The following is a 21881-nucleotide window of genomic DNA, read 5'->3' as shown; positions in this document are numbered from 1 at the left end:
GACTTGAACCCAATCGAACATCTCTGGAGAGACCTGAAAATAGCTGTGCAGCAACGCTCCCCATCCAACCTGACAGAGCCTGAGAAGTTCTGCAGAGAAGAATGGGAGAAAATCCTTAAATCATTTAGCAGATGCAGCATCATGTTGTGAGGGTGCTTTGCTGCAGGAGGGACCGGTGCACTTCACAAAATAGATGGCATCATGAGGCAGGGAAATTATGTGGATATATTGAAGCAACATCTCATGACATCAGTCAGGAAGTTAAACCTTGGTCGCAAATGGGTCTTCTAAATGGTCAATGACCCCAAGCATACTTCAGTGTAGGAAAGGATGAAACAGCGTCTGTGCCACCAGTAAGTACAGATAGTAACGTTAGTATAAATCCCCCCGCACAGTCCCCGCAGCCGGACAACTTTCTCATGGCTTCTGGAGGGAAATGCTGTTGGAATGCTCAACTGGTGTCGCTCATTCAGCCGACAGAAACTTTCAACCGGTTTTCCCCATTAAGTAGCGAGTCGGAGTCTGAGGCTGAGTCTTCTCTTGTCTCTACTCCTCCCGTTACGGGGTCTGAGACGCCGAAGGCTCCAACCATTAGCTCTGACAAATTGAAAACCCTAGTCATTGGCGACTCCATTACCCGCAGTATTAGACTTAAAACGAATCACCCAGCGATCATACACTGTTTACCAGGGGGCAGGGCTACCGACGTTAAGGCTAATCTGAAGATGGTGCTGGCTAAAGCTAAATCTGGCGAGTGTAGAGAGTATAGAGATATTGTTATCCACGTCGGCACCAACGATGTTAGGATGAAACAGTCAGAGGTCACCAAGTGCAACATAGCTTCAGCGTGTAAATCAGCTAGAAAGATGTGTCGGCATCGAGTAATTGTCTCTGGCCCCCCCCAGTTAGGGGGAGTGATGAGCTCTACAGCAGAGTCTCACAACTCAATCGCTGGGTGAAAACTGTTTTCTGCCCCTCCCAAAAGATAGAATTTGTAGATAATTGGCCCTCTTTCTGGGACTCACCCACAAACAGGACCAAGCCTGACCTGCTGAGGAGTGACGGACTCCATCCTAGCTGGAGGGGTGCTCTCATCTTATCTACTAACATAGATAGGGCTCTAACTCCTCTAGCTCCACAATGAAATAGGGTGCAGGCCAGGCAGGAGGCTGTTAGCCAACCTGCCAGCTTAGTAGAGTCTGCCAATAGCACAGTCAGTGTAGTCAGCTCAGTCATCCCCATTGAGACCGTGTCTGTGCCTCGACCTAGGTTGGGCAAAACTAAACATGGCGGTGTTCGCCTTAGCAATCTCATTAGGATAAAGACCTCCTCCATTCCTGCCATTATTGAAAGAGATCGTGATACCTCACATCTCAAAATAGGGTTACTTAATGTTAGATCCCTCACTTCAAAGGCAGTCATAGTCAATGAACTAATCACTGATCATAATCTTGATGTGATTGGCCTGACTGAAACATGGCTTAAGCCTGATGAATTTACTGTGTTAAATGAGGCCTCGCCTCCTGGTTACACTAGTGACCATATCCCCCGTGCATCCCGCAAAGGCGGAGGTGTTGCTAACATTTACGATAGCAAATTTCAATTTACAAAAAAAAAATGACGTTTTCGTCTTTTGAGCTTCTAGTCATGAAATCTATGCAGCCTACTCAATCACTTTTTATAGCTACTGTTTACAGGCCTCCTGGACATATACAGCGTTCCTCTCTGAGTTCCCTGAATTCCTATCAGACCTTGTAGTCATAGCAGATCATATTCTAATTTTTGGTGATTTTAATATTCATATGGAGAAGTCCACAGACCCACTCCAAAAGTCTTTCGGAGCCATCATCGACTCAGTGGGTTTTGTCCAACATGTCTCTGGACCTACTCACTGCCACAGTCATACTCTGGACCTAGTTTTGTCCCATGGAATAAATGTTGTAGATCTTAATGTTTTTCCACATAATCCTGGACTATCGGACCACCATTTTATTACGTTTGCAATCTCAACAAATAATCTGCTCAGACCCCAACCAAGGAGCATCAAAAGTCGTGCTATAAATTCTCAGACAACACAAAAATTCCTTGATGCCCTTCCAGACTCCTTCTGCCTACCCAAGGACGTCAGAGGACAAAAATCAGTTAACCACCTAACTGAGGAACTCAATTTAACCTTGTGCAATACCCTAGATGCAGTTGCACCCCTAAAAACGAAAAACATTTGTCATAAGAAACTAGCTCCCTGGTATACAGAAAATACCCGAGCTTTGAAGCAAGCTTCCAGAAAATTGGAACGGAAATGGCGCCACACCAAACTGGAAGTCTTCCGACTAGCTTGGAAAGACAGTACCGTGCAGTACCGAAGAGCCCTCACTGCTGCTCGATCATCCTACTTTTCCAACTTAATTGAGGAAAATAAGAACAATCAAAAATTTATTTTTGATACTGTTGCAAAGCTAACTAAAAAGCAGCATTCCCCAAGAGAGGATGGCTTTCACTTCAGCAGTAATAAATTCATGAACTTCTTTGAGGAAAAGATCATGACCATTAGAAAGCAAATTACGGACTCCTCTTTGAATCTGCGTATTCCTCCAGGGCTTAGCTGTCCTGGATCTGCACAGCTCTGCCAGGGCCTAGGATCGGGAGAGACACTTAAGTGTTTTAGTACTATATCTCTTGACACAAGGATGAAAATAATCATGGCCTCTAAACCTTCAAGCTGCATACTGGATCCTATTCCTACTAAACTACTGAAAGAGCTGCTTCCTGTCCTTGGCCCTCCTATGTTGAACATAATAAACAGCTCTCTATCCACCGGATGTGTACCAAACTCACTAAAAGTGGCAGTAATAAAGCCTCTCTTGAAAAAGCCAAACCTTGACCCGGAAAACATAAAAAACTATCGGCCTATATCGAATCTTCCATTCCTCTCAAACATTTTAGAAAAAGCTGTTGCGCAGCAACTCACTGCCTTCCTGAAGACAAGCAATGTATACGAAATGCTTCAGTCTGGTTTTAGACCCCATCATAGCACTGAGACTGCACTTGTGAAGGTGGTAAATGACCTTTTAATGGCGTCAGACCGAGGCTCTGCATCTGTCCTCGTGCTACTAGACCTTAGTGCTGCCTTTGACACCATCGATCACCACATTCTTTTGGAGAGACTGGAAACCCAAATTGGTCTACACGGACAAGTTCTGGCCTGGTTTAGATCTTACCTGTCGGAAAGATATCAGTTTGTCTCTGTGAATGGTTTGTCCTCTGACAAATCAACTGTACATTTCGGTGTTCCTCAAGGTTCCGTTTTAGGACCACTATTGTTTTCACTATATATTTTACCTCTTGGGGATGTTATTTGAAAACATAATGTTAACTTTCACTGCTATGCGGATGACACACAGCTGTACATTTCAATGAAACATGGTGAAGCCCCAAAATTGCCCTCGCTAGAAGCCTGTGTTTCAGACATAAGGAAGTGGATGGCTGAAAACTTTCTACTTTTAAACTCGGACAAAACAGAGATGCTTGTACTAGGTCCCAAGAAACAAAGAGATCTTCTGTTAAATCTGACAATTAATCTTGATGGTTGTAAAGTCGTCTCAAATAAAACTGTGAAGGACCTCGGCGTTACTCTTGACCCTGATCTCTCTTTTGACGAACATATCAAGACTGTTTCAAGGACAGCTTTTTTCCATCTACGTAACATTGCAAAAATCAGAAATTTTCTGTCCAAAAATGATGCAGAAAAATTAATCCATGCATTTGTTACTTCTAGGTTAGACTACTGCAATGCTCTACTTTCCGGCTACCCGGATAAAGCACTAAATAAACTTCAGTTAGTGCTAAATACGGCTGCTAGAATCCTGACTAGAACCAAGAAATGTTATCATATTACTCCAGTGCTAGCTTCCCTACACTGGCTTCCTGTTAAGGCAAGGGCTGATTTCAAGGTTTTACTGTTAACCTATAAAGCGTTACATGGGCTTGCTCCTACCTATCTTTCCGAGTTGGTCCTGCCGTACATACCTATACGTACGCTACGGTCACAAGACGCAGGCCTCCTAATTGTCCCTAGAATTTCTAAGCAAACAGCGGGAGGCAGGGCGTTCTCCTATAGATCTCCATTTTTATGGAACGGTCTGCCTACCCATGTGAGAGACGCAGACTCGGTCTCAACCTTTAAGTCTTTACTGAAGACTTATCTCTTCAGTAGGTCATATGATTGAGTGTAGTCTGGCCCAGGAGTGTGAAGGTGAACGGAAAGGCTCTGGAGCAACGAACCGCCCTTGCTGTCTCTGCCTGGCCGGTTCCCCTCTCTCCACTGGGATTCTCTGCCTCTAACCCTATTACAGGGGCTGAGTCACTGGCTTACTGGTGCTCTTTCATGCCGTCCCTAGGAGGGGTGCGTCACTTGAGTGGGTTGAGTTACTGACGTGATCTTCCTGTCTGGGTTGGCGCCCCCCCTTGGTTTGTGCTGTGGTGGAGATCTTTGTGGGCTATACTCGGCCTTGTCTCAGGATTGTAAGTTGGTGGTTGAAGATATCCCTCTAGTGGTGCGGGGGCTGTGCTTTGGCAAAGTGGGTGGGGTTATATCCTTCCTGTTTGGCCCTGTCCGGGGGTATCATCGGATGGGGCCACAGTGTCTCCTGACCCCTCCTGTCTCAGCCTCCAGTATTTATGCTGCAGTAGTTTATGTGTCGGGGGGCTAGGGTCAGTTGGTTATACCTGGAGTACTTCTCCTGTCTTATCCAGTGTCCTGTGTGAATTTAAGTATGCTCTCTCTAATTCTCTCGTTCTCTCTTTCTTTCACTCTCTCTGAGAACCTGAGCCCTAGGACCATACGTCACAGCAAACCGGGCATGATGACTCCTTGCTGTCCCCAGTCCACCTGGCCTTGCTGCTGTTCCAGTTTCAACTGCTCTGCCTGCGGTTATGGAACCCCTACCTGTCCCAGACCTGCTGCTTTCAACTCTTAATGATCGGCTATGAAAAGCCAACTGACTTTTATTCCTGATTATTATTTGACCATGCTTGTCATTTATGAACATTTTGAAAATCTTGGCTCTCTCTAATTCTCTCCTTCTCTCTTTCTTTCTCTCTCTCGGAGGACCTGAGCCCTAGGACCATACGTCAGGACTACCGGGCATGATGACTCCCTGCTGTCCCCAGTCCGCCTGGCCTTGCTGCTATTCCAGTTTCAACTGTTCTGCCTGCGGTTACGGAACCCCTACCTGTCCCAGACCTGCTGTTTTCAACTCTTAATGATCGGCTATGAAAAGCCAACTGACATTTATTCCTGATTATTATTTGACCATGCTTGTCATTTATGAACATTTTGAAAATCTTGGCTCTCTCTAATTCTCTCCTTCTCTCTTTCTTTCTCTCTCTCGGAGGACCTGAGCCCTAGGACCATACGTCAGGACTACCGGGCATGATGACTCCTTGCTGTCCCCAGTCCACCTGGCCTTGCTGCTATTCCAGTTTCAACTGTTCTGCCTGCGGTTATGGAACCGCCACCTGTCCCAGACCTGCTGTTTTCAACTCTTAATGATCGGCTATGAAAAGCCAACTGAAAATGATTCATGATTATCCATGCTGGTCATCTATGAACATTTTAACATCTTGGCCATGTTCTGTTATAATCTCCACCCGGCACAGCCAGAAGAGGACTGGTCACCCCTCATAGCCTGGTTCCTCTCTAGGTTTCTTCCTAGGTTTTGGCCTTTCTAGGGAGTTTTTCCTAGCCACCGTGCTTCTACACCTGCATTGCTTGCTGTTTGGGGTTTTAGGCTGGGTTTCTGTACAGCACTTCGAGATATTAGCTGATGTACGAAGGGCTATATAAAATAAACTTGATTTGATTTTGATTTGATTTGAGACACTAGACAGAGGAACTCTGCTTAGAAGGCCAGCATACCGGAGTCTTCAATTCATTGTTGACGTTAAGACTGGTGTTTTGCGGAAGGCCCTAAAAATTGTCAAAGACCCCAGCCACCCCAGTCATAGACTGTTCTATCTACTACCGTATGGCAAGCGGTACCGGAGTGCTAAGTCTAGGACAAAAAGGCTTCTCAACAGTTTTTACCCCCAAGCCATAAGATTCCTGAACAGGTAACCAAATGGTTACCCGGACTATTTGCATTGTGTGCCCCTCCCCCAACCCCTCTTTTACGCTGCTGCTACTCTGTTTATCTTATATGCATAGTCACTTTAACTATACGTTCATGTACATACTACCTCAGTTGGCCCGACCAACCAGTGCTCCTGCACATTGGCTAACCCGGCTATCTGCATTGTGTCCTACCACCCGCCAACCCCTCTTTTTACGCTACTGCTAGTCTCTGTTCATCATATATGCATAGTCACTTTAACCATACCTACATGTACATACTACCTCAATAAGCCTGACTAACCGGTGTCTGTATATAGCCTTGCTACTCTTATTTTCAAATGTCTTTTTACTGTTGCTTTATTTCTTTACTTACCTACACACACACACACACACACACACACACACACACACACACACACACACACACACACACACACACACACACACACGCATGCACACACACCTTTTTCGCATTATTGGTTAGAGCCTGTAAGTAAGCATTTCACTGTAAGGTCTACTACACCTGTTGTATTCGGCACACATGACAAATAAACTTTGATTTGATTTGATTTGCGGGTACTATTGAATGAAGCTGCCAGTTGAGGACTTGTGAGGCGTCTGTTTCTGAAGCTAGACACTCTAATACCGTGAGTCTCAACTGGGGGTCGCGGGAAGGATTAAGGGGTTGCGAGACTTGTGCAAGAATATAAAATATGTATATATATATTATTTTGAACGGTAACCGCCGCACCGCTTATTGTTGCTGACTTTATACAACGTTACAGCAATGCAATGCACTGCTTATTGTTGCTGACTTTACACGCGCGGCACGTCCACAGTGATGAAATGGCTACTTACAGTGGCTTGCGAAAGTATTCACCCCCTTGGCATTTTTTGGGGGTGTTTGTATCATTTGATTTACACAACATGCCTACCACTTTGAAGATGCAAAAACATTTTTGGGGGTGAAACAAACAACAAAGAATAATAAACAGAACTTGAGCTTGCATAACTATCCACTCCCCCAAAGTCAATACTTTGTAGAGCCACCTTTTGCAGCAACTACAGCTGCAAGTCTCTTGGGGTATGTCTCTATAAACTTGCCACATCTAGCCACTGGGATTTTTTCCCATTCTTCAAGGCAAAACTGCTCCAGCTCCTTCAAGTTGGATGGGTTCTGCTGGTGTACAGCAATCTTTAAGTCATACTACAGAGTCTCAATTGGATTGAGGTCTGTGCTTTGACTAGGCCATTCCAAGAAATGTAAATATTTCCCCTTAAACCACTCGAGTGTTGCTTTCGCAGTATGCTTAGGGTCATTGTCCTGCTGGAAGGTGAACCTCTGTCCCAGTCTCAAATCTCTGGAAGACTGAAACAGGTTTCCTCAAGAATTTCCCTGTATTTACCACCATCCATCATTCCTTCAATTCTGACCAGTTTCCCAGTCCCTGCCGATGAAAAACATCCCCCACAGCATGATGCTGCCACCACCATGCTTCATTTTGGGGATGGTGTTCTCAGGGTTATGAGAGGTGTTGGGTTTGCGCCAGACACAGCGTTTTCCTTGATGGCCAAAAAGCTAAATTTTAGTCTCATCTGACCAGAGTACCTTCTTCCATATGTTTGGGGAGTCTCCCACATGCCTTTTGGTGAACACCAAACGTACCATTGGAACACAGGAGTGATGGTTGCTGATAATGGACCTCTGTACGTCTATGTAGATATTCCATAAAAAATCTGACGTTTCCAGCTACAATAGTCATTTACAACATTAACAATGTCTACACTATATTTCTGATCGATTTGATGTTATTTTAATGGACAAAAAAATAGTTTTTCTTTAAAAAACAAGGACATTTCTAAGTGACCCCAAACTTTTGAACAGTAGTGTGTATATATACACACAAAACTATGTGGACACCCTTCAAATTAGTGGATTTGGCTATTTCAGCTACACCTGTTGCTGACAAGTGTATAAAATCAAGCACACAGCCATGCAATCTCCACAAACAACCATTGGCACTCAAATGACCTTACTGACGAGCTCAGTGACTTTCAACATGGCACCGTCATAGAATGCCACCCTTCCAACAAGTCAGTTCGTGAAATTTCGGCCCTGCTAGAGCTGCCCCGGTCAACTGTAAGTGCTGTTATTGTGAAGTGGAAACGTCTAGGAGCATATCGTCTGTGTGTGGCATGTATCATGGATCATGGGCGGCAGGTTAGCCTAGTGGTTAGAGCGTTGGACTAGTAACTGAAAGGTTGCAAATCCCCGAGCTGACAAGGTACAAATCTGTCGTTCTGCCCCTGAACAAGGCAGTTGTTCCTAGACCGTCATTGAAAATAATAATTTGTTCTTAACTGACTTGCCTAGTTAAATAAAGGTAAAATAAAAAAATATCATGGATAATGAAATCAAGCATAAGCAGAGAAATTATGTTCCCCTGTGAAAGGAAGTATTTTCAGATAATTGACTAGCAAGGATTTTCAATACCAGATGATGATCTGTTGATTTATGTTTATTATTTAGAATTAGCCGTGTTTGGTGTCTCTTCCATGTTCATGCAGTTTATACATTACTTTATTTATAATGCCAGAAAGTATATTGTCCAGGATTTGACCCAGGTTGGTCAAACTAGCCCCTCTCTGCTACATATCCACTTGCATGTCTGTCATGGCTATTTCTTCACTTTGATTGGTGTTTTTCTCTGAAGAGTGTACAGATAACCACGCCCCACCCATCTTTTGCTGGACTTGGAAATGTGACGTCATTGGAGGCAACCGTGATGGGAAGTGGATCGAGCGCTGGTGAGTTTCTCTCTAAACCAATAAAATCACTGAATTCGGTTGTGTCATTTCGACAGGGAAGAAAGAAACTGCAATAAGTTTTGGGGCTTGTAAATTTACAGAAGTTTCGGGCGAAGATAGCTCTGGTTTCTCCACATTCTCAGATAATCGTTTGAATTGGAAATGGCTGGAAGTAAGTAACCATATATAGTTTTGTAAAGGTTCTGATTACGAACAGCTTGACAGTTAGCCGAGCGCTAGCAGGTAATTTTGCTGCTACATTCTTGTCATGCTGTCAAAACAGCCACGAACATGATGGGATGTTATAGTGTCAGTATGGTATGCCATTAAATAAACGTGCAATTTATTGCGCGTTACTTTGATGGGTGACCTAGATCCAAATATTGTGTACAGAGCATGAATAGTTTGCTTGCTAGCTAATTTACCTTGTAACGTTGCAGGTGCAAATTCGGCTAGTTAGCGTGGCTAGGCAAGTGAGCCCAGTCAGTATTATTTCAGTAGTCACTGCTAGCTAGGTTGGGCCCTTTTTAAATACGGGTTTGGGCTGAGGATCTTGCTAGTAACATTATAGTTGATGGTGTGTTGTCACTGTGCGTCTGCAAAGTGGGGAACGCTTATCCGCGAAGGGTGCGCGGTCTGTAAATTGTATCTAATATTTGTGTATATATATTTTTTAAATACTGTTTACCCCTCTAACGTTACCTGACCCAAGAGCGACCTGCCAGTGTTGCCATTACACAACAAGGAACTGGTATGATTACTGTAGTTTACAGAAATATTGATGTAACATGTCTCGTCTTGTAGATGTTTCCACAGTTGTCAAATTGGCTGGATGTCATTTGGGTGGTGGACCGTTCATGATACATGGGAAACTGTTGAGCTTAAAAAACCCAGCGTTTCGCCTGGCACTAACTACCATACCCTGTTCAAAGGCACTTACATATGTTTCCTTGCCCATTCACCCTCTGAATGGCACACACAAGCAAAGTCTCAATGCTTAAAAATCCTTCTTTATCCTGTCTCCTTCCCTATATCTACGCTGATTTTAAGTGGATTTAACAAGTGACATCAATAAGGGATCATCGCTTTCACCTGGTCAGTCTGTCATGGCAAGAGCAGGTGTTAATGTTTTGTATACAGTGTTATATAAATATCTTGATTTAGAAGAGGTGCTAAACATGGACTTAGTGTTAACCCGTTGCCATTTAGGTAAAATAAGAGTACTGCTTTTGAAGGTGGTACACAATACATCTTGATTACTTATCAGCTTATGACCAGAAAGGGTAGGCCAATTCTTTACCAAATGTGTATAATGCAATATGGAACAGATGGCTGTGTAATACCTTTATCGTTTGATGGTTTTATAGACTCTAGGCTGTTTGTGCCCTCTTCAAATAAAGTGCTATTTGGTTAGACATTTGGTGCTAAAACTGTTTTCCTCAAAAGAAAAGGAGTGCTTCCTGAAAGTAAATCTACATTTTTCAAATATCTGTTCCCCTTTGGACAATCTTACTGCTCGTAGAACACAAGGAAGTAGAAATAAGAATGTAGCAGTCTATTGTTCTGTCACTTATTGTAGCTTGCCTCTTTTGTCTATCCCAAGGCATTGCTGTGTCTCTGAGCGTTCAGATAGTTCATTGTTTGTGTGTGGTGTTATTTAACTTGCTATGTGTTTGAAAGTGTTTGTGGCTGTTATACTCCCTTGGTATGAGTCATCGTGCCAGTCAGGGCCCAGAGCAGTACTCTTACTGCTCTAGTCTATTGGCATAATAGTGTGATATTCAAAGATAGTTTTTACTCTGTCACTCCTTTAGTATGCTATTAAACTAGACTACAGTAGACTACACTGTATTATTCATATTGTGGGTTCCTACATGTATTATCATTCATGTTTGGCCAATCTTGTTATTGATAATAACTTGTTTTTGACATTTATCTTTGCCTAGGAAAATTGAGTGCCATTCCCCTATCTCGGTCCGAGGTGTTCGGAGAGCTGCGGAAGGAGCTGCATGATGACAAGGAGTTCCATCAGTCCGACGCTCACATTTTCATCATCATGGGAGCATCGGTGAGATGGGGAAGATGGGAGGGAATGTGGGGAAATTAGAGGCTACTTTGATTATTGATGAATGACCCTGCAAGTTTTGGCCCTCCACAGCACAGGCAACTTTATTTTTATAATTACAAAAGTTGTGAATGGAATGATGTGAGTGTGTGTTTTGATGCATATTGGAGAGAGTGACTGACAAAATAAGTGAATCAGTTGAGGTTGTGAACATCATCTATCCTCTTTTGGACTTTTATGAAATTCCCTGAAAATGTGTGCCATTTAAGGCACTTTTGTCCAAACCAACTTAGTCATGTGTGAGTACATTTTACGTATGGTGGCCCCAGCAGGAATCGAACCCACAACCATTGGCATCGCAAGCGCCATGCATTACCGGCTGAGCCACACAGGACCAATATGATGAAATGAAACCTGTAATCAATTCTGAGGTAGTTCAAGATCGATCAGTTGCACTGGATTAACAATTTACTAAATGTAGGCTACCAAAATTAGGATACATTTGTCCGAGACACACAGAATTAGTCTTTTCCTAGAATAATTGTAATGTTTTGTTCAGTTATACCTATTTTATCAAATATTTTGTAGATTTTAGGTGGACAGATAAGGGAACACATTTAGTGAGAACGGTGTGTTGAAACATCAAAACGGACAAGAGGGGTTGCACATCTGAGGAAATGTAGAAATTTCATTGAGACACATTACACAGAGCTTGTGTAACTAAGCAACCCCAGAATCACTTGCGCTCGCTGTAGTCTGGCCTTGATACAAAGAGAACTAACAATCATGAACCTTGATATTATGACAGACTATTTGTTAGCCAATCATGTTCAGCTTGAACTGTTTGTTAGTTAATCATGTTGCACACAGACATTACGTTGGCCAATCATAGTGTATGAACTGATCTTTTGTTGACCAACTCAGCTGACTGACTGTATGTTCCCCAGTCACAGAGATGGCCTAATGAGTCAGAATTATAGGTTGTGGGAAATTACTTTCTATCTCTTCTCCTATCAGTACTTACCGGTACAAGGATTATCAATTCACTGACTCAGTCCAGTCACTTTGAAGTTGCATTTTCTTACAGTATTTCCTTCTCTAGAAAAGTCCTCCTCTCTAGGCCTACAATGTTTTTTCATGTTTTCGCCTGTAACACCTGCCCAGTTAACTGATAAAATGTACTGTCGGAGAGGAGCTCAATGTATCATTCTTCCGCCCACTTCTCCATTTAGGTTAGTTTCTCCCACTCTATTTTCTCTTGGTTGAAAGGAGTGGTGCGAGAGCTGAATAGTGCAGTGTCACTGTCTGTCAGCGGTTTCCTTTCATAACGAAGGTAATAGAGAGGCATGTTGGGAATCAGAATGGGGGAATGGTGGTAAGGCATAGCCTTGTGGTGTCTATGGTGGTTTTTGGGAATAGTGATGTACTACTACATAGGCTACTGTAAAATATGGTTTGTGTGCAATGCTGCAATCGGTCCTTGACACTCAGCAAGCACACACCAATCACAAGCTGGTGTTACATGTACACAAAAACACACCGCAGGCACACACACCACCTCACTCGACGTGGTCTCATTACAGTCGCTATGCCAATGAAACGTTAGTAAATATTCATGATTAACTGAAGAATGATGAGAGAAATGTGATTCGATGGTGTATGTCAAGCCACCCTCAGTTTGCATTTTCTTCTCAGCTGAGGCGGGACAGAAGGCCAGTAGTCATGGACAGACTGGGGCTGGGCATAGGCTAATGCATATCAGTTTAAAGGTGTAACCCATTTAGTCATTAAAGACACAACTCACTGGAATAAGACAAATGATAGTCCATAAGGCCATTCAGATGAATTATTATGTTTAAGTTTTCCCCAAGTGGCAAACCATGCCCGCGTGGTGTTCAACCTTCCTAAGTTCTCCCATGTCACCCCGCTCCTCCGCACACAGCTCGCATCATCTTCAAGACCCTGATGCTTGCCTATGGAGCAGCAAGGGGAACTGCACCTCCTTACCTTCAGGCTTTGCTCAAACCCTACATCCCAATCCGAGCACTCTGTACCGTCACCTCTGGTCTCTTGGCCCTCCCACCCCTACAGGAGGGCAGCTCCCGCTCAGCTCAGCCCAGTCCAAGCTCTTCTGTCTCTTCTGCGGTCCTCATGCCTCCTTGCAGCATGCCTAAGGCATGTTCACGCCGATGAGCAGGGACCCTGGGCATCTTTCTTTTGGTGTTTTTCAGAGTCAGTACAAAGGCATCTTTAGTGTCTAAGTTTTCATAACTGTGACCTCAATTGCCTATCGTCTGTAAGCTGTTCTTGTCTTAATGACCGTTCCACAGGTGCATGTTCATTAATTGTTTATGGTTCTTTGAACAAGCATGGGAAACGGTGTTTTTAAACCGTTTGAAGAATCTGTAGGCATTTGGATTTTTACAAATTATCTTTGAAAGACAGGGTCCTGAAAAAGGGACGTTTCTTTTTTTGCTGAGTTTGTTAACATAAAGAGAGGACGAAGATTTTTGGTATACATCTTTAAGGTGTCTAGTATTGATATATGCGTTTGCAATTACTCAACTTTGTTCAGTGTGGTCATAGAATGAGTAAACATGTTGACGGCAAAAATAGTGACCGGCGGGATATCAGTGTATCAGATCATGACAGGAACAACGTTATCAGTGATGATGACCTACCCACCCAACTCCACTGTTGATAATGAAGAGCCAAGAGGGTCCAGTCAGAAGAGCCAAGGGAAAGCTGCAGGTGGTCAAAAATAAAGATTGATTGTTCAAACGATCGAAGAGGCCTGCCGCCGCTGTGATTTTTAACACGTAGTATTCAGCCCAAATTCTGCAGAATGTGTAAAACAAAGCTGCCCCAACCCAATGGATGTTTTCCTACTAATGTATCCACCCACACTAAGAGAAATCACCATTGAAATGTCCAACCTCTACTCCACCCAGACCAAGGACAAGCAACTGTATCTGAGTATGGATGAGCTCGTTACATTCTATGGGATCCTTATCACATCTGGGTACAGCTCTGTTCCTAGAAGACACATGTACTGGTCACTTGACAGTGATGTACACAATGAAAGCATTTCAGATTCAATGCGGAGAAATCGCTTTGATGAAATAATGGCCTCTGTTCATGTGGTTGACAACACACAAAGATCACTGACGACCCATTTTAAGGTTAGGCCCTTCTTCTCCCAGCTCAATCAGTCATACAAAGTCATGCCATTTCAGGAATGGCTGTCATTGGATGAGAGCATGATCTAATACTATGGCCGACATGGATGTAAGCAATTCATAAGAGGTAAACCAATCCGATTTTGTTACAAGCTATGGGGCCTTGCCTCATCCAGTGGTTACATGGAACCATATGGTGGATCCCACACTATCCTCTCTGAGACTGGGTTGGGTCCCTCAACCGATACAATGAGCACATGGATGGTGTTGACCTACAGGTTTTAAGATACCATATCTCGATCAGGTCTAAGAAGTGGTGGTGGCCCATCTTTGCATGGACTCTCAACAGTGCACTCGTAAACAGCCATTTCTTTTACAGAGACGTTATGGGAGGGACCATAGACCTTCTCACGGATAGTGGCACAGTCTCTTAAGCAAAAGTTTGGCACGAAACCACTGAGCCGCGGAAGGAGATCTCTACTGGCTGCTACTGTTGAAGATCAGGCAAGTTATAACAAAGCTTCTCACTGGCCAATCAACACGATGCACCGGTAACCGATGTCGTCATTGTGACACGCACTACCTATGCATGTGAGAAATGCAAAGCACCACTGCACATTGAGCGCTTCAAGATATACCATGAACAGTAGAAAATTAGAAGTGACTGAAAAAGGTCTGAAAAAGCCAATAAAAGAAAAGTTGACAAGTCAAATGATGAGGAGAAGCCGTACAACGAACTCTAGGAAGAAAAGTCGACAAAAGACAATCAAAGTTACTGAAATGTTTTTGGAAAAGGTCAATTGATTCAAGACATACTGTATAACAGTAGGTCTGACTGATTGTAGTGTAAAATAGTGATGCACAAACTAATCATGCACTTGGTTCTGAAGCCTACCTCCTAAGATTTATTTTGTTCAGTGTAGGCCTCTACTTGAATGCAAATTCTACAGGTTACCTCTTCCTAAATGTTACCTTTACGTTCAATGTGAATGAATGACACGACTGCTATACAGTTGTTAGTGAATGTTGCACTAAAATATCGCAATGACAATGTTACAATAAATATTGCACTGAAGTACAAGTTCAAATGTTACAATAAAGTTACAATATGTTACTTTGTAACATAAAGGACATGTTGCACTAAAGTAACAATGTTGAAATACGTAGATTTTTTTTTACATTTTTTATTTGCGCTCAGTATTCATATCAGTGTTGTATAAGGGTATTTGATAATATAAAATAGTCACACTAGAATGTGATGGGACATTCTAGTGGCAATGCTGGGGACTGCCAGTGACAGTTTTAAATGTGTTAACTGGGATGGGATATAATAATTTTGAGGACTGCATAGGATACATACACTGCTCAAAAAAATAAAGGGAACACTTAAACAACACAATGTAACTCCAAGTCAATCACACTTCTGTGACATCAAACTGTCCACTTAGGACGCAACACTGATTGACAATAAATTTCACATGCTGTTGTGCAAATGGAATAGACAAAAGGTGGAAATTATAGGCAATTAGCAAGACACCCCCAATAAAGGAGTGGTTCTGCAGGTGGTGACCACAGACCACTTCTCAGTTCCTATGCTTCCTGGCTGATGTTTTGGTCACTTTTGAATGCTGGCGGTGCTTTCACTCTAGTGGTAGCATGAGACGGAGTCTACAACCCACACAAGTGGCTCAGGTAGTGCAGCTCATCCAGGATGGCACATCAATGCGAGCTGTGGCAAGAAGGTTTGCTGTGTCTGTCAGCGTAGTGTCCAGAGCATGGAGGCACTACCAGGAGACAGGCCAGTACATCAGGAGACGTGGAGGAGGCCGTAGGAGGGCAACAACCCAGCAGCAGGACCGCTACCTCTGCCTTTGTGCAAGGAGGAGCACTGCCAGAGCCCTGCAAAATGACCTCCAGCAGGCCACAAATGTGCATGTGTCTGCTCAAATGGTCAGAAACAGACTCCATGAGGGTGGTATGAGGGCCTGACGTCCACAGGTGGGGGTTGTGCTTACAGCCCAACACCGTGCAGGACGTTTGGCATTTGCCAGAGAACACCAAGATTGGCAAATTCGCCACTGGCGCCCTGTGCTCTTCAGATGAAAGCAGGTTCACACTGAGCACATGTGACAGACGTGACAGAGTCTGGAGACGCCGTGGAGAACGTTCTGCTGCCTGCAACATCCTCCAGCATGACCGGTTTGGCGGTGGGTCAGTCATGGTGTTGGGAGGCATTTCTTTGGGGGGCCGCACAGCCCTCCATGTGCTCGCCAGAGGTAGCCTGACTGCCATTAGGTACCGAGATGAGATCCTCAGACCCCTTGTGAGACCATGCATGCTGACACATGCACATTTGTGGCCTGCTGGAGGTCATTTTGCAGGGCTCTGGCAGTGCTCCTCCTTGCACAAAGGCGGAGGTAGCGGTCCTGCTGCTGGGTTGTTGCCCTCCTACGGCCTCCTCCACGTCTCCTGATGTACTGGCCTGTCTCCTGGTAGTGCCTCCATTCTCTGGACACTACGCTGACAGACACAGCAAACCTTCTTGCCACAGCTCGCATTGATGTGCCATCCTGGATGAGCTGCACTACCTGAGCCACTTGTGTGGGTTGTAGACTCCGTCTCATGCTACCACTAGAGTGAAAGCACCGCCAGCATTCAAAAGTGACCAAAACATCAGCCAGGAAGCATAGGAACTGAGAAGTGGTCTGTGGTCACCACCTGCAGAACCACTCCTTTATTGGGGGTGTCTTGCTAATTGTCTATAATTTCCACCTGTTGTCTATTCCATTTGCACAACATCATGTGAAATTTATTGTCAATCAGTGTTGCGTCCTAAGTGGACAGTTTGATTTCACAGAAGTGTGATTGACTTGGAGTTACATTGTGTTTAAGTGTTCCCTTTATTTTTTTGAGCAGTGTATATTAATTCAGTATACGTTATCCCACCGGTCATTGTGACCGACCATAAAACACACCTTTTCACCTACTTTTCCATGAAAATGTAAAAAAATGGTTGATTATTTCAAAGGGTTACTAATGACACATGATTTGGATATTTTCATGTCTGGGAAAAATTTGGGATTAAATGGTTTAAGTAACTCATGATATGACCCCCTCTGAAAAACCCACAGGCACTGACTTTGCTGATAAATACTTAGAGGAAAAATTTACTTGATACAGTTGTGATGTCTCACCTAGTTATTTTAAGATGAATGCACCAATTCTAAAATCACTGTACTAATAATCACCACACTGACAGACCTGAATGAAGCGTCTGCCTGTAGTGCCGCTATATATAGCCAAGCTAGCCTCTGTTTCAATCAACATTTTAGAGGTGACTAATCTGGTTTTGTGTTAATAATGTTCATATGTTTCGCTTTAGGGGGATCTAGCCAAAAAGAAAATCTACCCAACTCTGTGGTGAGTATGTGCAGCCTCTTTAGTCTTAAAATGAGAAGTGGCTGTTTGCACTGGATCTTCTCTGTGGTGTCAAGTGATGAGTAAAAACTCCTAATGATCCTCCTTTCTGTTCTTATACCCCTGTCTCACTCAGGTGGTTGTTTAGAGATGGTCTCCTCCCTGAACAGACTCACTTTGTGGGCTTTGCCCGCTCTGACCTGACGGTGGATGCCATCAAAACTGCCTCCATGCCCTATATGAAGGTGAGACTTTCCAAATGAACGCATTACATATTGACCAACATTTTTACACTGTGGGTTAATGCATATGTTTGTGCATGTTAAAACCATAGAGATATGACAACATTCCTATCTCTCTGTGATCCCAGGTGGCAGACTCTGAGGCGGAGCGGTTGTCTGTGTTCTTCAGCCGTAACTCCTATGTCAGTGGGAAGTACACTGAGGAGAGTGCCTTCTCCAACCTCCACACCCACCTGTTGTCCCTGCCCGGGGGGGGCAAGGCCAACCGCCTCTTCTACCTCGCCCTGCCGCCCAGCGTCTACCACGATGTCACCAAGAACATCAAGCACCACTGCATGAGTACCAAGTCAGTAAGCCTGTCATGTCTTGCTGTTCAGTCTCTGACTCCCTCTCCTCCTCTGTAGTGTTGCTGAGGCCTTGAACAGGCCTGGTCATATTTAATCCACTTGCTTCATGTAATCGGTCTTGTCTGGGGAGAGCTGTTCATTAGATTAGCTTTTCCCTCTTCCGCTGTTTAATAACCAAAACATGCTTACCTCCCTTCCTATCTGTGTGTGTTTATTAGGGGCTGGAGCAGAGTGATTGTGGAGAAGCCATTTGGTCGTGACCTGCAGAGCTCAGAGGAGCTGTCCACCCACCTCTCCTCCCTGTTCACTGAGGACCAGATCTACCGCATAGACCACTACCTGGGCAAGGAGATGGTGCAGAACCTCATGGTCCTCAGGTACAGGACAAATACAGTCTCCACTCTTTTTCTATTCTCTATTGCAGTCTCTGTCCCTCACTCTCTTTGCTTGGGGTGAGAAAGAACAACATTAATTAACCTTGTCACAGACAGCTGTGTCTTTCAGCTATGTTCATGTCAATAAGGCTGAGGTTAAACAGTGGTAAATATTCCAGGTTTGGGAACCGGATATTTGGGCCCATCTGGAACAGGGACAGCATAGCTTGTGTGGTCCTCACCTTCAAAGAACCCTTCGGCACCCAGGGCCGGGGCGGCTACTTTGACGATTTTGGAATCATCCGGTGAGGAGAACTGCGTTAGTGCTCAATGAAATCAAACCTCAATGAATGCATTTATTCTTGCCATGTTCTACTAGTCGGTCTGTAACTTCTCACCCTCCAGTTTGTATTACATTTTTTTTCCAGGGATGTCATGCAGAACCACTTGCTCCAGATGCTCTCGCTGGTTGCCATGGAGAAGCCTGCCTCCACCAGCTCTGATGATGTCAGGGATGAAAAGGTACAGCAACATGGACACAAACTTAAGCCCAAAATGCACATCTTCACTTGACTCCATTGGCCCCTCCAGAAAATGGACACCAATCTTTATTAGTTAGTAAAACCAAACAGAATAAACAAGTAGACTTCAAACCAATCACTTCGTACTCTTTCTCCCTGACCACTGTCTCCCCCTGCAGGTGAAGGTGCTGAAGTGCATTGCCCCCATTACCATGTCAGATGTGGTGTTGGGGCAGTATGTGGGTGACCCAGAGGGAGAGGGGGATGCCAAGCTGGGTTACCTTGATGACCCCACTGTCCCCAAAGGCTCCACCCAGGCCACCTTCACCACAGCTGTGCTCTACGTGCACAACGAGCGCTGGGATGGTGAGAACCTCGGCTTTCTCTCTCATCAGTCTTGCTTGTTGTGTTTCACTGTCTGGTAAAACCAGCTCACTCCTCAGTGATAACTGTAATTACTCTGTTCTTCCAAAGGTGTTCCCTTCATCCTGCGTTGCGGCAAAGCCCTGAACGAGAGGAAAGCGGAAGTGCGGTTGCAGTTCACGGATGTTCCGGGGGACATCTTTGGAGCGCAGTGTCGTAGGAATGAGCTGGTGGTGCGTGTGCAGCCCAACGAGGCCGTCTACGCCAAGATGATGAGCAAGAAACCAGGAGTGTATTTCCATCCGGAGGAAACGGAGCTGGACCTCACCTACAAAAGCAGATATAAGGTGAGATACTGAATGAACCCCCCCCCCCCCCCCCAATCACTTATAGAAAACAGACACTCGCACACTACCTCACCACGCTCACATTTTAGCAACCCATATATAGGCACAATGTTCAACCTTATTTGCTAAATTTTCACTAATCTTTTCTCTCCTCAGGATGTGAAGTTGCCCGACGCCTACGAGCGTCTCATCCTGGACGTCTTCTGTGGCAGCCAGATGCACTTTGTCAGAAGGTCAGTCAGGCTGTCTGTCTCGCTCAGAAGTCCCCTCTGTTGCCATGGTGTTTGTGTTACGCAAATAAGACTATGAACATGCATTATAATTATGTCCACAAGATGGTGCAATGCAGCCCATTGGCTGCATTACTATGTGCTACTCTCCTTACATTGTCTTCTCGTTTCACTCAGTGATGAGCTGAGGGAAGCCTGGAGGATCTTTACGCCTCTCCTTCATCAGATCGAGAGCGAGAAGCCTCCCCCCACCCCCTACATATATGGAAGGTAAGATTTACCATTAACAGTTAAACAAGTATCGCAAGTCAATAGTCCCATTAATTTGTTAGTGATATTTTTGGTGTTATTTTGTGATTGATTTGTTCCTTCCCTTCTTCCTAGCCGGGGTCCAACAGAAGCAGATGAGCTTTCAAAGAGGGTTGGTTTCCACTATGAAGGAACATACAAATGGGTCAACCCCCACAGACTGTGAAACAGGATGGCAGTAGATGGGGAAGGGCCAGAGTGGGTTAATGAGCAGCAATACTTTGGTCTGATGGAGTTATTGCTCTTTCCTTTACAGACCTGTCAGGGCAACAGTCAACAGAGATTAGTATATATATGCATGTATGGAAAGGAAGCTATGTAAAAGTATAGGAACATAGACTAGGTCTCAGCTACTACATGAATGCTCATCAGGTCTTAACTAGTCAAGGGGGGAGGGGGCACTTAACTACTGGGGATGAAGGGAGCGAGAGAAACACTAGCCAAATTTCTGTTTCTCCCTTTTCTTCCTGAAGTGTGCACTCTTTTGGTTCTCTTCATGGATTCAAAAGCTGTGGTTGTGATCTGATTCTCTACCCTGACACTGCTTGTTTCCAACATACTCCTCACACCAGTCCGTTCCATAAGGTGGAGTGTGTTCAAGTGCAAATGTAGGATTGGGAGAAGAGTAGACAATTGGACTGCAGCCATTGAATGGGTGCAAACATGGGCTGGAAAGATTTTCCACTGTCTTACACATTGAGGGGTAGTGTATGAATACACACTTCAGGGAAAACGGGGTGAAACAGAATTAGGCCAGAGTTGTGACATTAGTAACCATAACTATCAAAAGTTGGACCTGGAGATGGAGAACAAAATGTAGATAACCCGCTAATGGTGGGAATTACAATGAATATCTACCACCCTCTGCTATGACCACATGTATAAATGGATATAACTGTAATACTTTATAATGCTCTGCAGTTATTGGTGTGTTTTTTTTTAATGCAGAGGACAATATTTTCTGCAGGCAGTTTCTCCTCTCAAATTTCTTAGAGCAACATTGTACTAGAACAAAGCTTTAGTGTGCTGAGTTCTCTCATTCTCACTCTTTCAGTTACTTTGCTTTTTGTTGACATTTCCAGGCATGGCCTATTTAAGTTAATGATGTTCATTTTGGATAAGAGTTTAGAAATGACAAGGTCTGTCACAGGGTCAACATAATGCTGTCTTTATAATGATATACTGTGTTATAGACTGAACATTCACGTGTTAATTCCAGAACGTATTTTGTATTCAGTCTCCATTGATACAGGTATTTTGTGTTTAAGGGGTTGGTCTCTAGAAGTATCTGGCATTCTTGTCACTTGACCATATGATTTATTTTTTTCTGCTTTAGAAAAATAATAATTATATGCTCAATAAATAGCTTTGCATTACAATTTTGGCAGTTTGTCTCATGTAAAGAACAAAAATGTAGCATACAATATAGGGGAGGGGAAATGTACTTGTTGATACAGCCTTTTCATGTGAAACTGGTCTGAATTATATTGAAGTAAAGGGGTATGTCTACATCTTACAATAGCTCCTAGCCTAATTGACTTGGTTGACTGTTGCAGAACTTTATTTC

The 21881-nt window shown here is 44.0% G+C and overlaps 1 protein-coding gene across 2 annotated transcripts; it reads left to right on the top strand.

The window, feature by feature from the left end:
- Positions 1–8871: 8871 nt before the first annotated feature.
- On the top strand, positions 8872–21693 carry LOC120061298 (glucose-6-phosphate 1-dehydrogenase-like). Of its 2 annotated transcripts, none has more exons than XM_039011007.1 (13): positions 8872–8920; positions 10867–10988; positions 17547–17584; positions 17718–17826; positions 17952–18169; positions 18389–18547; positions 18724–18849; positions 18973–19066; positions 19245–19431; positions 19540–19775; positions 19932–20008; positions 20183–20275; positions 20390–21693. In XM_039011007.1, exons 1-13 carry the CDS (start codon positions 8899–8901, stop codon positions 20478–20480), a joined length of 1572 nt encoding a protein of 523 aa, XP_038866935.1. In that variant the 5' UTR covers positions 8872–8898; the 3' UTR covers positions 20481–21693. The 2 variants fall into 2 exon arrangements, with proteins under 2 accessions (XP_038866935.1, XP_038866937.1); XM_039011009.1 differs by lacking the exon at positions 8872–8920 and adding an exon at positions 8947–9092.
- Positions 21694–21881: the final 188 nt, after the last annotated feature.

The sequence above is a fragment of the Salvelinus namaycush genome, chromosome 16 (genome assembly GCF_016432855.1).
Source record: "Salvelinus namaycush isolate Seneca chromosome 16, SaNama_1.0, whole genome shotgun sequence".
NCBI lineage: Eukaryota > Metazoa > Chordata > Actinopteri > Salmoniformes > Salmonidae > Salvelinus > Salvelinus namaycush.
The sequence above is the reverse complement of the archived record's forward strand: the minus strand, read 5'-3'. Positions and strand labels throughout refer to the sequence as shown.

What these genes read in the sequence shown, in the direction of transcription:
- LOC120061298 (XM_039011007.1), top strand. Translation starts at nt 8,899, where the DNA reads ATGGGAAGTGGATCGAGCGCTG. An exon ending in CCTCCATGCCCTATATGAAG is followed by an intron (nt 17,827 to 17,951) that starts GTGAGACTTTCC and finishes CTGTGATCCCAG; the next exon opens with GTGGCAGACTCTGAGGCGGA. An exon ending in ATGATGTCAGGGATGAAAAG is followed by an intron (nt 19,067 to 19,244) that starts GTACAGCAACAT and finishes CTCCCCCTGCAG; the next exon opens with GTGAAGGTGCTGAAGTGCAT.